Here is a 15,384-nt window from a genome sequence, read left to right on the forward strand (position 1 = left end):
GTGATATATCAATTAATAGCTAGATAGTTATGAAATCAGTCTAGAATTATCCAGTGCATTTTTTTTTTTTTTTTTTGAGAGGGAGTTTTGCTGTTGTTGCCCAGGCTGGAGTGCAATGGCATGATGTTGGCTCACTGCAACCTCCGCCTCCCAGGTCCAAGCAATTCTCCTGCCTCAGCCTCCTGAGTAGCTGGGACTACAGGCACCTGCCACCACACCCAGCTAATTTTTTTTTGTATTTTTTTTAGTAGAGATGGGGTTTCACCATGTTGGCCAGGCTGGTCTTGGACTCCTGACCTCAGGTGATCCACTTGCCTTGGCTTCCCAAAGTGCTGAGATTACAGGCATGAGCCACCGCACGCGGCCTCCAGTGCATATCTTAGTAGTAATTTTTGTGTGCGAATCAAACTTATTTGTAGAATGAGATATAAATAATGCATTCTATAAACCATGTTTCTTTTTAGCTGTATTAAGATGTCCTTTTTCTTTGACACAGTGTATCTGTAAAATTACCTTTCTTCTTAAGGAAATTACTTTCGTATATATTTCAATAGTTTGGTTTGGTTTTTGTTTTGTTTTGTTTTGTTTTCTTGAGACAGAGTCTTGCTGTGTTGCCCAGGCTGAAGTGCAGTGGCGCGATCTCGGCTCACTGCAACCTCCGCCTCCTGGGTTCAAGTGATTCTCCTGTCTGAGCCTCCCAAGTAGCTGGGACTACAGGCGCCCACCACCACGCCTGGGTAATTTGTTTTTGTATTTTTAGTAGAGACGGGGTTTCACTATGTTGGCCAGGCTGGTCTTGAACTCCTGACTTCGTGATTCGCCCGCCTTGACCTCCCAAAGTGCTGGGATTACGGGCGTGAGCCACCGCACCTGGCAATAGTTTGGTTTTTTAAAAATTGTGTGAATAATGTATATGCACCCTACATAAATCTGGAATTTGATTAACAGGTTTACTTAAGGTGAGAAAAAAAGGAGCGTTAGAAACAGTAAATATTTAATGACTAATAATGAAATTCGCTCTCAACTACTGCAGGTATATATGAAGATAAGTTAACAGCCTTTTAGCATTTTTTTCCCCTATATTGAAGCAGTGGAGGGAGAACTGAAGTTAAATACCTTTAATATGTCCCAGATATGATTAAGTCATGTAACAGTAGCTTGAAGTGCACTGAGAATTCAGAGGAGATACCATATTTGTTAAGTATGATCAAGAAATAGTTCAAAAGGAGATTTTTCTACTTCCTTTCACAATGCTAAAGGATATTGTGAAGAAAATTGTTAGACTAAACTCACTTATGAGTATTACTGAAAAAATCCTAAGTCACATGTATCAAAAATAATCCTAGACACAAAAATACCTTGACTGAGTACACTTATTTCAGGATGCATTCAGAATCTATTAATATGATTTACCACATCAATAGGTTAAAGGGGAAAATGTGAATTTATTTTAATAGTTACCAAAGAAGACATTTGATAATATCCACCATCCATTCTTGATTTAAAAAAAAAATCCTCTAGATCAAGGAGTCAGCAAACAGTTTCTGTAAAGGGCCAGGTAGTAAATAGTTTAGGTTTTGTGAGCCGTGTTTCTGTCACAACTACTCAGCTCTACCATTGTAATGTGAAAGTAGCTACAGATAATACCAACACACATTAGTGTGGTTGTAGTCCAGTAAAACTGTATAAAAGCAGGTGGTTGGTCACATTTGGTCCAGGGGCCATAGTTTGTTAACTCCTGCCCTAGATAAAATAGAAGATTATTTCTTTAATCTTAAAAGTGTGTGTGTGCACTTGTGTATTAGATTACAAAGTGCCTCATGTTCAATGGTAATATGCAAGAAGTATCACAGTTTTATTTAACGTTGCTCTTAAAGAGCTAGTCAGTGTAATTAGATAAGAGAGTGAAGGGAGATATGACATCAGAAAGAGAGACTAGAAAATTATCATGATATGTGAATGATTTTATGCCTAAAAAAATTCTAAAGAGAATTTGCTGAAAAATAATTAGGAACAAAAATTTAGGGAGGTAAGGGTGACCACTGTAAACCTTACAAAGATTAAAAGGTGACCAAGGCAAAATTATAAATAATTTTATGCCAGTAAGTTAGGTAGCTTAAATAAAATGAATAAATTTATTAAGAGACACAAGTTTCCAGGCCGGGCGCGGTGGCCCATTCTTGTAATCACAGCACTTTGGGAGGCTGAGGCAGGTGGGTCACCTGAGGTTGGGAGTTCAAGACCAGCCTGGCCAACATGGAGAAACCCCGTCTCTACTGAAAATACAAAACTAGCTGGGCTTGGTGGCACATGCATGTAATCCCAGCTACTTGGGAGACTGAGGCAGAATTGCTTGAACCCGGGAGGCGGAGGTTGCGGTGAGCCAAGATCGTGCCAAGATGGAGCCTTTGCGCTCCAACCTGGGCAACAAGAGCGAAATTCTGTCTCAAAAATAAAAGAGAGAGACACAAGTTTCCAAAACTGATGGAAGAAATCTGAATAGTCTAATGTCTACTGAGACCCCAGAATATCTGAGACAAGTCTCAGTTGATTTAGAAAGTTTATTTTGCCTGGGTTAAGGATGTGCCTGTGATACAACCTCAGGAAGTCCTGAGACATGTGCCCAGTGTGGTCGGGATACAGTTTGCTTTTATACATTTTAGGGAGACATGACACATCATCAATATGTGTAAGTCGTACATTGGTTTGGTCTGGTAAGGCAACAAGTGGGGGCTTCCAGGTTAGAAGTAGGTAAGACAAAAAGTTGGATTTTTTGAGTCTTTGATGGCCTTCCACCTAATACAAATAATACGCAATTTACTCTGGCTCAATGAATCTGCATTTTCACATAAGCAATAGGGGAGAGGAAGCAATCAGATATGCATTTGTCTTAGGTGAGCCTCAGAGGGATCACTTTGAATAGAATGGGAGGCTGGTTTGCCCTAAGCAGTTCCCAGCTTGACTTTTCCCTTTAGCTTAGTGATTTTGGGGTCCGAAGATTTATTTTCCTCTCACACTGCTAAAGAAATTAAATTCCCAGGCTTCTCTGGAAATTTTAGCAAACATTTAAGAAAGGAGTAATCTAGATTCTTTCAGAAAATGCAAGAGGGAACACTTTGCAGCTTACTGACATTGCAAGAAAGAACTAAAGACCAATATCCCTTATCTTATCCAAAAAAAAAATTCAAAATGGATTATGGACCTAAATTTGAAACCTAAATTATAAAACTTGTGAAAAAATATGTAGGAGAAAAATGTTTGTGTTCTTGGGTTGGGCAAGATTTTTAAATACATGACACAAAAACACAAGCAAATCATGAAACAAAAAAAACTGATAAATTGGCATTCTCAAAGTTACAATTTTTGTCTTCAAAAGACACTGTTAAGAAGATGAGAAGATAAGCCACAGACTGGGAGAAAATTTTTGCAAACTACTACGCTGATAAAGGTCTTGTATCCAAAATAGTAATATTTAAAGAAGTCTAACTCAATAAATATACAGCCCACCCAATGAAGAAATAGCTAAAACATTTCACCAAAGAAAAGATATGGATGGCAAATAATCATATGAAAAGATGCTCTGCATCTTTAGTTACTAGAGAAATGTAAATTAAAACCACAGTGACACTCCACTAAACCCTGAATGGCAACAACAAAAAGACCCCACAAAGCAAAACAAAAATTGTGATGAAAAAAGCTGTTGAGGATTTGGAACAAGTGGAACCTGCATACTTTTCTGGTGTGAATCCAGAATGATGTGGTTACTTTAGAAAACTTGTAGTTTTTAAAAGGTAAACGTGTACTTACCATCCGACCCAGAAATTCTATTCCTTGGTATTTACTCAAGAGAAATGAACACTTAATGTTCACACAGAAATGTGTATGCAAAAGTTTATGTGGCTTTATTCATAATTGCAAGAACTGCAAACAGCCTAAAAATCCTTCCACTGCTGATTGGATAAACTGTGGCATATCCATGCAATGAAATACAACCCAGCAATAAAAGAGCTATCATACATCTAACAACATAGATGAATCTGAATTCAGTGTGCTCTGTGAAAGAAGACAGACACAAAAGGCTATATACTCTGTGATTCTATTTATATGACATTCTGGAAGAGGCAAATCTGTAGGGACAGAAAACATATATTTGGTTGCTACGGACTTAGGGGTAGGGGAAGGTATTAAATGCACAGTGGCACAGAGAAACTTTTGGGGTGATGGAAATCTATATTTTCGTTGCAGTGGTAGATTGCACAGCCGTGCATTTGTCCAAACTTCTCTGTACAGCAAAAATGGGTGAATTTTATTGTATGTTAATAATACTTCAATAAACCTGACTGATGGCCAAACACGAACAAAAAGAGAGGACATAAGGAAAAGATTGTTTAGTTTGATTATATTTCAAAAATTAACTTCTGGTAGATTAAAATGTTTTTTTTTTAAAAGAAAATGTTCAGCTGAATTAAATTTAAAGGAGTTTAATTGAGCAGTGAACATTTCGAGTATCGCACAGCCCCTAGAATCACGGCAGATTCAGACACTCCAGTGCAGCCACGTGGTGGAAGATGTATAGCCAATAAAAAGGAAATGAGGTACAGAAATCGGAAGTGAGGTACAGAACAGCTGGATTGGTTACAGCTCGGCATTTGCCTTATTTGAACACAGTTTGAAGACTCAGCAGTGTATGAATGGTTGAAGTACTGCCGCTGGGATTGGCCAAGTCTCAGCTATTGTTCAGGCACATACTCCTAAATTTGGTTTTCAATCTTGTCTACCTATTAAGCTAGATTGCAGTTGGTCCACAAGGACTCAAATATAGAAGTACGGAGTCCTTCTCAGGCCATATTTAGTTCACTTTAACAGCAGTACCAAAGATAGTTAGGTTTAGAAACCCTCACAAGCACTTTTTATTAATTGCCTTCATATAGGCACAGCAACGTGATGAGCTGGCCAAGCTGCTTTCTTGAAGACCTGAAAAAAAATTTTTTAAATGTGGTTGGGGAACAAAGGAGGAACAAGAGCAAAATAGGAAAAGAAAGAAGTTAAATGAAATTAACTTTCATCTTGAATGTGTGACAGGTATAATTTATATCACCAATCATATCTTAATTAGTTGCTGAAAACAACTGTTTTGTAAATTCTGAAACTAACTGAAGGACAGGCTCTATAGTACATCTGAGATTTGTTAATGAATTTTCTCAGGGTGTTAGGGAGGATTTACCCATGAGAAAGAATAAAGTATTATAAAATGTGATCTGAATTCAGATCTCCATCATGGCTTAACTAATCCAGCTAAGGTATTGTAAATACTCTGAAGCAGAAGTAGTTACCTGAATAATAAAGACCCAAATGCTTACTTTGTAGTTTCTCATTAATCAAACGTTCATTTCCATACAGTGGAAAGGTATTTTTGATTTTACAGTTTTTCAAAAAGAGGAGCCTTCAGTTCCATAAAAGGCAAAAGATCTTACAAATCCATTTGCACATATGATACTGTTAAAATTTCTAATTGTAAAAGAGCTTTTATAAATGAATAAGAAAAGGGCCACCACCCAGTAGAAAAATAGCTTAGGACATGAACAGGCAATAACAAATGCAGGCAGACAGTCAGTGCATATAGGAAATAATTGAATTTCATTTATAATTAAAGATATATAAATTAAAACATGATTTTTATATTATTTGATAAAGATTAAAGATTATACCCATTGATAATGAAAGTGTGAGGAAATAAAATCTCAGTTTAAGTGGGAGAGTAAATTGGCACATTCTTTTCATAGAGCAATTTAGAATCGTCAAAATTTTAAATGTACATGCTTTTTAGAATTGCTAGGAATTTATTCTGTACAAATCATAAATATAAAAGGAAATTCATTGCAGGATTATTTGAAATGGCAAACTGTAAACAACTCAAATGTATAATGGGTAAATAGTTATTGTCAGTCCATACAAAGGAATACTTTGCAGTTACTAAAAAGCTAGGGAGGCTGGGCACGGTGGCTGACGCCTGTAGTCCCAGCACTTTGGGAGGCCGAGGCAGGCAGATCACAAGGTCAGGAGTTCAAAACCAGCCTGGCCAATATGGTGAAACCCCGCCTCTACTGAAAATACAAAAATTAACTGGGTGTGGTGGCAGGCGCCTATAGTCCCAGCTACTTGGGAGTCTGAGGCAGGAGAATCACTTGAACCCAGGAGACGGAGGTTGCAGTGAGCCAAGATAGCGCCACCGCTCTTCAGCCTGGGTGACAGAGCAAGACTCCGTCTCAAAAAAAAAAAAAAAAAGGCTAGGGAAAGCTCTGTATTATGAAAGTATATCCAAAATATATCGACTAAAAATAAAACACAACATTATCTATACATTTCATAGTGAAAAGGCTTTTTAAAAAAGTATGATCTCGTTTCTATTAATAAAAAAATATACATACGTACACACATGAACATAATATATAGCACTGAAGAAATCTAGATGTGTATGAAGTATTACCAGTGGTTAATTTTCAAGGATAGTATAATGAGAAACTACCCATAAATGTCTGTAACGTTTGGATTTTGTATAACCAAGTGTTACTTTAGTAATCAGTAGAAATCCAAAGACCTTTTTACAAATAAGGTAAACATAATTTCATAGACTCAGACAAGTAGAGGGGCTGGTGTGAAAAAGGCAAAGTAGCTGGGAAGTATAGAGTGAGGGGTCCATTTAGGCTGGATTGTAAAGGGGATATGTTGGGGAGTTAAATGTTAAAAGTGCTGGAAAAATATGTTGAGGATTGTATTGTGACCAGGCCTTAAATGTGGAATCAAGAAGTTTACACTTCAATTGGTAGGCAGAGGGGGAGTCAACTGAAACTTTTGAGCAAGAAAGTGGCATGCCCAAAGTTTTCCTTGAAGAAAATCAGTCTGGGAGGAGAATGGTAGGTAGCTGGGAACAAACTGAAAATAGGAACACTAAGTAGAGGGCTGTTGCGGTAGTTCAGATTTAGGAGTAACGAGCGTGTGCCACATGGTTGTAGGAATTAGAGAAGCAAGGCTAACAGACATAAGAGCAAATACGGAGACTAGTGGAGAGGGGTGAGACAAGAATGCTTAATGTCTGAGCACCTGGGAGGATATTTGTGTCCTTGCTGGAGAAATACAGTGACACAATAAAGATTTCATTGGGGGGAGAATTCGCTCCAGTCCGCCTTTCCAGACTGATTTCTGTAATAATTGCTTGGTGTATTAATGGGTGCTCAGTATATTGATGGAATTTACTTAAGCTTATGTTATTTAAGCTTTAATTATGTGCTCACCATTCCTCGAATATAACATGCATGTTGACAGGACATCGGTAATACCAGTGCTATGATGGACGAAGATGATAGCAACTACTATTTATTAACACTTTTTTTTGAGATGGAGTGTTGCTCTGTCACCCAGGCTGGAGTGCAGTGGCACGATCTCGGCTCACTGCAACCTCCACCTCCTGGGTTCAAGCGATTCTCCTGCCTCAGCCTCCCCACTAGCTGTGATTACAGGAGCTCGCCACCACGCCTGGCTGATTTTTGTATTTTTAGTAGAGACGGGGTCTTACCATGTTGGCCAGGTTGGTCTCGAACTCCTGACCTTAAATAATCCACCCACCTCAGCCTCCTAAAGTGCTGAGATTACAGGCGCAAGCCACCGCACCCGGCTATGTAACACTTTTTATCTAACCAACTTTTTCTCACATGTCCAAGACCTTCTAGATAATACATAGCAGAACTGAGACTGGAACGAGTCTGTCTGAATCCAAGCCTGATTCTTTAACTGTCATACTGTGCTACCTCCCAGGTCACTGGAGGTGTGGATCTGGAGCTCAGATTAGACATACACTTAAGTAAATTTGTTGTTAGTTGCATTCTAGCTGCCTGACTAGTAATCATTTGTTTGGATAATCAGTAATGGTCTATTACTGATCATTGCACCCCACACATTTAGCTTTGAGCATAGTAAAACTGCCCACCTGAGACCTTCTAGGGAGTTAGTTTTATGGATAATTGAGGTTAATGATTACAATGTTGAAATTTACTTTTTTGTTCCCTTCCGAGATGGAGTCTTGCTCTGTCGCCCAGAGCTGGAGTGCAGTGGCGCGATCTTGGCTCACTGCAACCTCCGCCTCCTGGGTTCAAGCAATTCTCCTGCCTCAGTCTCCGGGTAGCTGGGATTACAGGCACCCACCACCATGCCCAGCTAATTTTTGTATTTTTAGTAGAAGCAGGGTTTCACCATGTTGGCCAGACTGGTCTCGAACTCCTGACCTTGTGATCCACTCACCTCAGCCTCCCAAAGTGCTGGGATTACAGGCATGAGCCACCACCCCCAGCCAAAATTTACTTTTTAAAAATTTAATTATTTTTGGCTATCTTTCTCAAATATATTGCATTCTCTTTTATATGTTTCCTTTTTTCTACATTTATCATTTTTGTAATTATAAATATATTAAAGTCAAATATATTTTATGCTCTTATTTTCTGGAACACTGTATCCTTAACATAATTTAATTTTCTCCTGACAAGTCATGGTCACCATCATGAGGATTATGTTACTGGGTTTTATAATGTAATGATTCTATCAAGAAATAGGCCGGGCACGGTGGCTCACGCCTGTAATCCTAGCAGTTTGGGAGGTCGAGGCAGCTGGATCACTTGAGGTCGGGAGTTTGAAACCAGCCTGGCCAGCATGGTGGAACCCCCATCTCTACTACAAATACAGAAATTAGCTGAGCGTGATGGCATTCACCTGTAGTCCCAGCTACTCAGGAGGCTGAGGCATGAGAATCATTTAAGCCTGGGAGGCGGAGGTTGCAGTGAGCTGAGATTACGCCACTGTACTCCAGCCTGGGCTACAGAGAGAGACTCTGTCTCAAAAAAAAAAATAGCTTAAGTGTGCGGCAGTTTATATTAAATGGCTTCATGCCACAAGGCTTTGTTCTTATGTCTTTTTAAAAAAAGAAAATAGTGTTTCTGTTACACGTATTGTAGTGAACATCTTTCTGTTTTCAGTGTGCAGGCTCAGGAGGCAGAGGCAGGAGAATTGCTTGAACCCAGGAGGCAGAGGTTGCAATGAGCCAAGATCGCGCCACTGCACTGCAGCCTGGGTGACAGAGTGAGACTCCATTAAAAAAGAAAAAAAAAAAGCAAGATATAACATATCAAATGATAAAAGTGTTGGGGCAAAGAAAAACAGCATAAAAAATAGTCACTGTTTATGGGGGTTGCTTTTGGGACATGGAAATTGTGTGCTAAATGGTACTTGATATGACAATGGTATCTGATAAATTTGGTTGGGATACTTCTTCAGGTAACAGAAGGTTGATGTAGAGAACCTCTAGTGTTGATGTAGAGAACCTCTAGTGTTTTTGAAAATGGAAAGTCAATCGCAAATTATGACTAGAGGAATATATCTTGTAGAGCATATGTGGTGAGAAAAGAAAGTATGTTCACATCCAAAAGTAAGGCTGTTAAACTCAAAAATTACATTTGTAATTAATTTAATAAAGTTGAAGTAACATATGTGATTATTCTTTGATGGCTGCAGATATAACCCCTGTCATGTGTGATAAAGATTAAATATGGTATTTGTGTTTGGCTAATTTTGTTTATTCCTTTTTTCTCTGTTTTCTGTAGTGGAAGAACTAGAGACTATTTTCAAAGTATAAATACAAATATGTTAGTATTTGAAAAAATATAGGTATTCTAGAATGCATATTTCTGTTACCATTACAGTTTCAGTTTTTACATGTCTAATTTTTATGCTGTAATAATGACAGTTTTTGTAAAATGTTTTCTCAAAGATTATAATATTCTTTGCTTTCATATAAAATCATTTTCTAAATATTTCTAGGCAATGTGCAGAATATACACAAGGAAGATAAACCTTTAAGTCTGAGTATGCCTGTAATTACAGAAGAAGAAGAGAATGAAAGTTTGAGTGGAACAGGTACAGATAAAATTTGGTCAAACTAGTCAAGTAAACTAACTTATACTCGTAGAGCATCAAGGTTTAGAACCCTTGAGGAACATGACAGTTTGCTGTGTGTTCTTGTGATCCTTTCATCTTTGACCCATTGGAGAATTTCAGTATTAGTCATATCATTAATGACATCTCAAAGTCAGGGATAATACAATAAATGAATGGTATGGATACCCATTAGGTATCCTATCAGTTTCATCTTTGTAGAGATGTCTCTGTCAGACCTCTGACCTGCTTTCATCTGGACAGTGTTCCAGTACTTCTAATCCTGACTGCTGCTCTCTTCCAGGAATTTGTTTTCTTTATTTTTTTTTCATGAGACAGGGTCTTGCTGGGTTGCCCAGGCTGGAGTGCGATGACTCGATCACAGTGACTTACTACAGCTTCGACCTCCCCGGCTCAGGCTATCCTCCCCTCCCGCCTCAGCCTCTTGAGTCACTGGGACTGAAGGCACATGCCACCATGCCTGGCTAATTTTTGTATTTTTTGTAGAGACAGGGTCTCACTGTGTTGCCTAGGCTGGTCTCAAACTCCTGGGCTCAAGTGATCCACTTGCCTCAGCCTTCCAAAGTACTGGGATTACAGGCATGAGCCACCGTGCCTGGCTTAGGAATTTGTTTTCATCTTAATTTGTTTTTTTTACTTGTCTTTTCTCTTTTCTTTTTCTGCCATTTCCCTTTTGTTTTTCACTGGTGGGGAATATTTTTTTTTTCTTTTCTTTTCTTTTCTTTTTTTTTTTTTGAGACAGAGTCTTGCTCTGTCACCCAGGCTGGAGTGCAATGGCGTGATCTCAGCTCACTGCAAACACCATCTCCCAGGTTCAAGCGATTCTCCTGCCTCAGCCTCCCAAGTAGCTGGGATTACAGGCACCCACCATCATGCCCGGCTCATTTTTGTATTTTTGTAGAGATGGGGTTTCACCGTGTTGGCCAGGCTGGTCTTGAACTCCTGACCTTAAGTGATCCGCTTGCCTTGGCTTCCCAAAGTGCTGGGATTACAGGCGGGAGCCACTGCACCCGGCCGGAATATTTCTTTTTGCCACATCTTTTGTAATTTTCATGTTTTTGTGTTTTCTATTACTTTCTTTGCTTTTAATGATCAGTAAACTTTAGGTTCGTGCTGTTTCTAGATGGACAATTATTCGAGTGTTGGTTCTGGCATCTGCTGTGGTAGCCAGAATGATGTGTGGTACTGGTGTTTTGGGTTACATTTCTAGGTTTAATTGAAATGAAATTGAAATCTTAGTCATTTTCTTCTTCTTAGTACTGGCCTAAATACCTTTGAGATCTAGTACCCTGGGTTCATATAATTATAGGGAGGGTGTACCCATATGAAACAACTTCACAGTAACTTATTATTAATTAGGATTTAGAATGACTAAGGGCCACTATCTCAATAGATTGATATTGCAATAGGATTGAGATCTTACTACCTTAATGGAGGTAGTATTTTTTGTTGTTATGTGTTTTTTTTTGTTTGTTTGTTTGTTTTGAGATGGAGTCTCGCTCTGTCGTCCAGGCTGGAGTGCAGTGGCACGATCTTGGCTCACTGCAACCTCCACCTCCTGGGTTCAAGCAATTCTCCTGCTTCAGTCTCCTGAGTAGCTGGGACTATAGACATGTGCCACCACGCCCGGCTAATTTTTTGTATTTATTTTAGTAGAGATGGGGTTTCACCATGTTAGCCAGGATGGTCTCGATCCCCTGACCTCATGATTCACCCACCTTAGCCTCCCAAAGTGCTGGGATTATAGGCATGAGCCACTGCACCTGGCCGATAGTATGTTTTAAACTGCTGTATCATTTTGAAGAAAAAATTCTTGAATATGTCAGGTTTAAGATTTTTTTGTTGTGTCTTTGCTGTGAGGGCATTCTTACTGTGTTGTACCAGTTAGATGTCTATGTAGTTGAAATGTATATTATCAATTAGGTATTATCATGTAAGTGTCCGTTGTTTTTTTTGTTGTTTTTTTTTTTGTTTTTAGATCTGACTGACTTTTAAACTTTATGTCTTTAGAGTTCACTGCATCCAAGAAGAGGAGAAAACACTGAACAAAGAGCCTGGTGTAGTTTTTAATTTTGAGTTTTCTGACAGAAGAAAAGATTGATATTTTGTGTATTGAACAGGAAGACTGCCAGTATTAAAAAAATCCTTCTGGGAATCTGTAGGTTATTTCTTGGAAATTGCAATACGTAGTTCTAGAATAAAAGTACAAAAAATTAGAATAAGAATTCTTTAACATTTTCTTTAATGATTTGCATAAATGGAGATAGAACTTGTATTTAGTATGTAATAGAAAAAATTCTGTTATTCGCAGATTGTTACTATTTCCTATAACGTTTTGTGATACTATACTGTCCTAGTACAGTCTGGTAATACTATTCTATTTTATTTAAAATATTTTTTATTGAAATATTAATGTTTATTACATGCAAATAACTAATTATTTTGTATCTACAGTCGGATAATGGATTTTTTATTTTGTATATTCTATTTTGTATATTGTTAAGTGCAATAAAGTTTTTGCCTTGTTTTATTTTTTAATACATAAAACTTACATTCTCATAACATGTGATTGATAACTTAGGAAGTTCACAATGTATTTTCTACTTCTGCAATTAAATATTCTTTAGTGCTTGTTTATTATTACTAAATACTAATTAACTGAGTACTAACAAGTACTTAAATACTAATGTATTAAGTATTTAAGTACTTTCTAATAAAATCTTTAATAATGTAAATTTCAGAATGTGTCTCTGGTACAGAATAGTTGATATTCACAGAAAAAAAAAATCTGTAGCTTCATGAATATGCCACTCTGTTAATTTCTTGTTCCAGACATTTTAATAGAGATTGCTTGAGCCATGTTGTTTGAATTGCTGCCAATAGCAGACCATATCCCTATCATGTTGTTGGCTCAACGGTTTTTTTTTTTTTTCCCTAATAGAGATGGAGTATCGCTATGTTGCTCAGGCTGGTCTTGAACTCCTGGGCTCAAGCTATCCTCCTGCCTCAGCCTCCCAAAGTACTGGGATTATAGGTGTGAGCTACTGTACCCAGCCTTAACCTGTTTCACAGTTGATTATACTTCATGCTGTTTTCCAGCATGGTATTATTAAGGGATTTAAAGTTTGGGTTGCATGCCTGTAATCCCAGCATTTTGGGAGGCCAAGGTGGGCGGATCACGAGGTCAGGAGATCGAGACCATCCTGACTAACACAGTGAAACCCCGTCTCTAATAAAAATACGAAAAATTAGCCAGGCGTGGTGGCGGGCGCCTGTAATCGCAGCTACTCGGGAAGCTGAGGCAGTAGAATGGTGTGAACCCAGTGAGCTGAGATCGTGCCACTGCACTCCAGCCTGGGCAACAGAGTGAGACTTCGTCTCAAAAAAAAAAAAAGTTTGGGTTGAAGATCAAATTCGTGATATCTCTATATCTAATCTTTAAAAATCAGAATGCTAATGCTGACCCAAATAAAATTTTCATTTATTAGCATTCATGCAGTCACAATTGTTTCCTTTGACTTCAAATATATTTGGTCATAGAGGGGGCAGTTTTCATAATGTAGACATTAGGTGGAGCATCTTGGATTTAAACATTCTAGGGTTGGGGTGTAGATCCATTATTGGCCCCACTTGATATACTAGGTTGTTTGCCAGAACTTGTCTGACTGTTAAAAGTTTATAGACATTGTACAGCTAACACACTGAGTTGCGCTCTCTTTTTTCATAACTGTACTTATAAAATACATGCTATTGTTTCACTTGTACCTCAAGATGATTAGTGCCCTGCCCCCATTCACAAAGTTAGTAAGTCATGCTTCTGAGTTATAAACACAGGGCTCAGTCTTATAATTTCAGTTTTTTTATATAAGCCAACACGTGGAAATCCAGAAAGATACTTTTTTAACTATAAGCAGTAAAACTCCACTTCAAAATGGCTTAAACGAGAAGGAAAATTTATTAAAATCAGGTGAGTTCCAACAAAGGCTGGCTCTGGCTTATATAGTACATCAGTTCCGTGATGGCTTCATATACCTAGGTTTCCGTTTTTTCCTTTTTTTTTTTTTTTTTTTTGAGACGGTTTTGCTCTGTCACCCAGGCTGGAGAGCAGTGACGTGATCCTGGTTCACTGCAGCCTCAATCTCCTGAGATCAAGCTATCTTGCCCCCTCAGCCTCTTGAGTAGCTGAGTCTACAGGTGTGTGACCACATGCTTGGCTAATTTTTTTTTTTTTTTTTTTTTTTTTTTGAGACAGAGTCTCCCTCTGTCACCCAGGATGGAGTGCAGTGACATGATCCTGGCTCACTGCAACCTCCGCCTCCCGGGTTCAAGCGATTCTTCTGTCTCAGCCTCCCGAGTAGCTGGGATTACAGGCATGCATTACCATGCCCGGCTTTTATATTTTTAGTAGAGATGGGGTTTCATTATGTTAGCCAGGCTGGTCTCAAACTCCTGACTTCAAGCGATCTACCTGCCTTGGCCTCCCAAAGTGCTGGGATTACAGGAGTGCACCACCGCACCCGGCCGCAATAGTGAGTTTTTCATGAGTATATGTTGAAGATAAGGTATGAATCAGTTGATAGACTTGCTTTAAATATGAAATTGAAGTTCATTGAACAGAGTTCAAATAGAACATACCTGTTTTACAGTGAGTTTTCAAAATTAAAGTATGAAGTCCAAATACTAGTTATCTATTAAGCTACTTATATTGCCAACTTAATTATAATAACTGTACCAAGTGATAAAGTCATGATTTCAGTATTAAATATTTGCTAAATTAATATTTTGTGGGAGAAGGGTTGTGGCAGTGTAAACATACACTGTGTTTTAAAATCACACCACTCCCAGAAATCCCAGTATATGAAAGTGTTGTTCAAAGTAGATAATTAGAATTATAGTAGTATTAATGTTATATACCAGGTTTATTTGGGGTATCTTAAAACCCATGAATAAAAAGTGGAGATATAAGGAAAATGCAGCTTGTATGGATGCTTAATTAGGGGAATATTTTTCACTTTGGAAGTAAAGTATCCTAATTTCTTCAGAAGAAAACTACCCTGGGAATATGCAGTTCTCTATGAGAAATCATAGTGTCATCTTTGTTTTTTTTTGTAGTACTATTATGAGTTTATGTTGTAAGCACATCCAAGATCCCATCTGGGTTTATAACCCCTTTGTCTTAATAACTCAAAGTTTTCCTAACTGTGAGTGGATATATTCAATGAGGAGAAACATTCCCAGTCTCTTTAATACCCAATTAAAGTGATTGTTCCCTGAGACAGACACAGTTGTACCATTTGCAAGCAAAAGGAAAGACAATGAACAAACTTTTGAGCAAAGGCTTTGTCTTATATAGGGATTTTTCAGAACAGCGATTTATTAGGGAAC

The 15,384-nt window shown here is 38.1% G+C and overlaps 1 protein-coding gene across 1 annotated transcript in view; it reads left to right on the plus strand.

Annotated features, from left to right (window-relative positions):
• The window catches only part of SNAPC1 (small nuclear RNA activating complex polypeptide 1), a 34,253-nt gene extending 20,764 nt beyond the window's left edge, over positions 1–13,489 (plus strand). The window contains exons 9-10 of the mRNA XM_055097678.2: positions 9,865–9,960; positions 12,010–13,489. Of these exons, the coding sequence (XP_054953653.1) occupies positions 9,865–9,960; positions 12,010–12,044 (131 nt within the window). The 3' untranslated portion in view covers positions 12,045–13,489. The remainder of the gene's footprint in view (positions 1–9,864; positions 9,961–12,009) is intronic.
• The last annotated feature ends 1,895 nt before the right edge of the window (positions 13,490–15,384 follow it).

The sequence above is a fragment of the Pan paniscus genome, chromosome 15 (assembly GCF_029289425.2).
Source record: "Pan paniscus chromosome 15, NHGRI_mPanPan1-v2.0_pri, whole genome shotgun sequence".
NCBI lineage: Eukaryota > Metazoa > Chordata > Mammalia > Primates > Hominidae > Pan > Pan paniscus.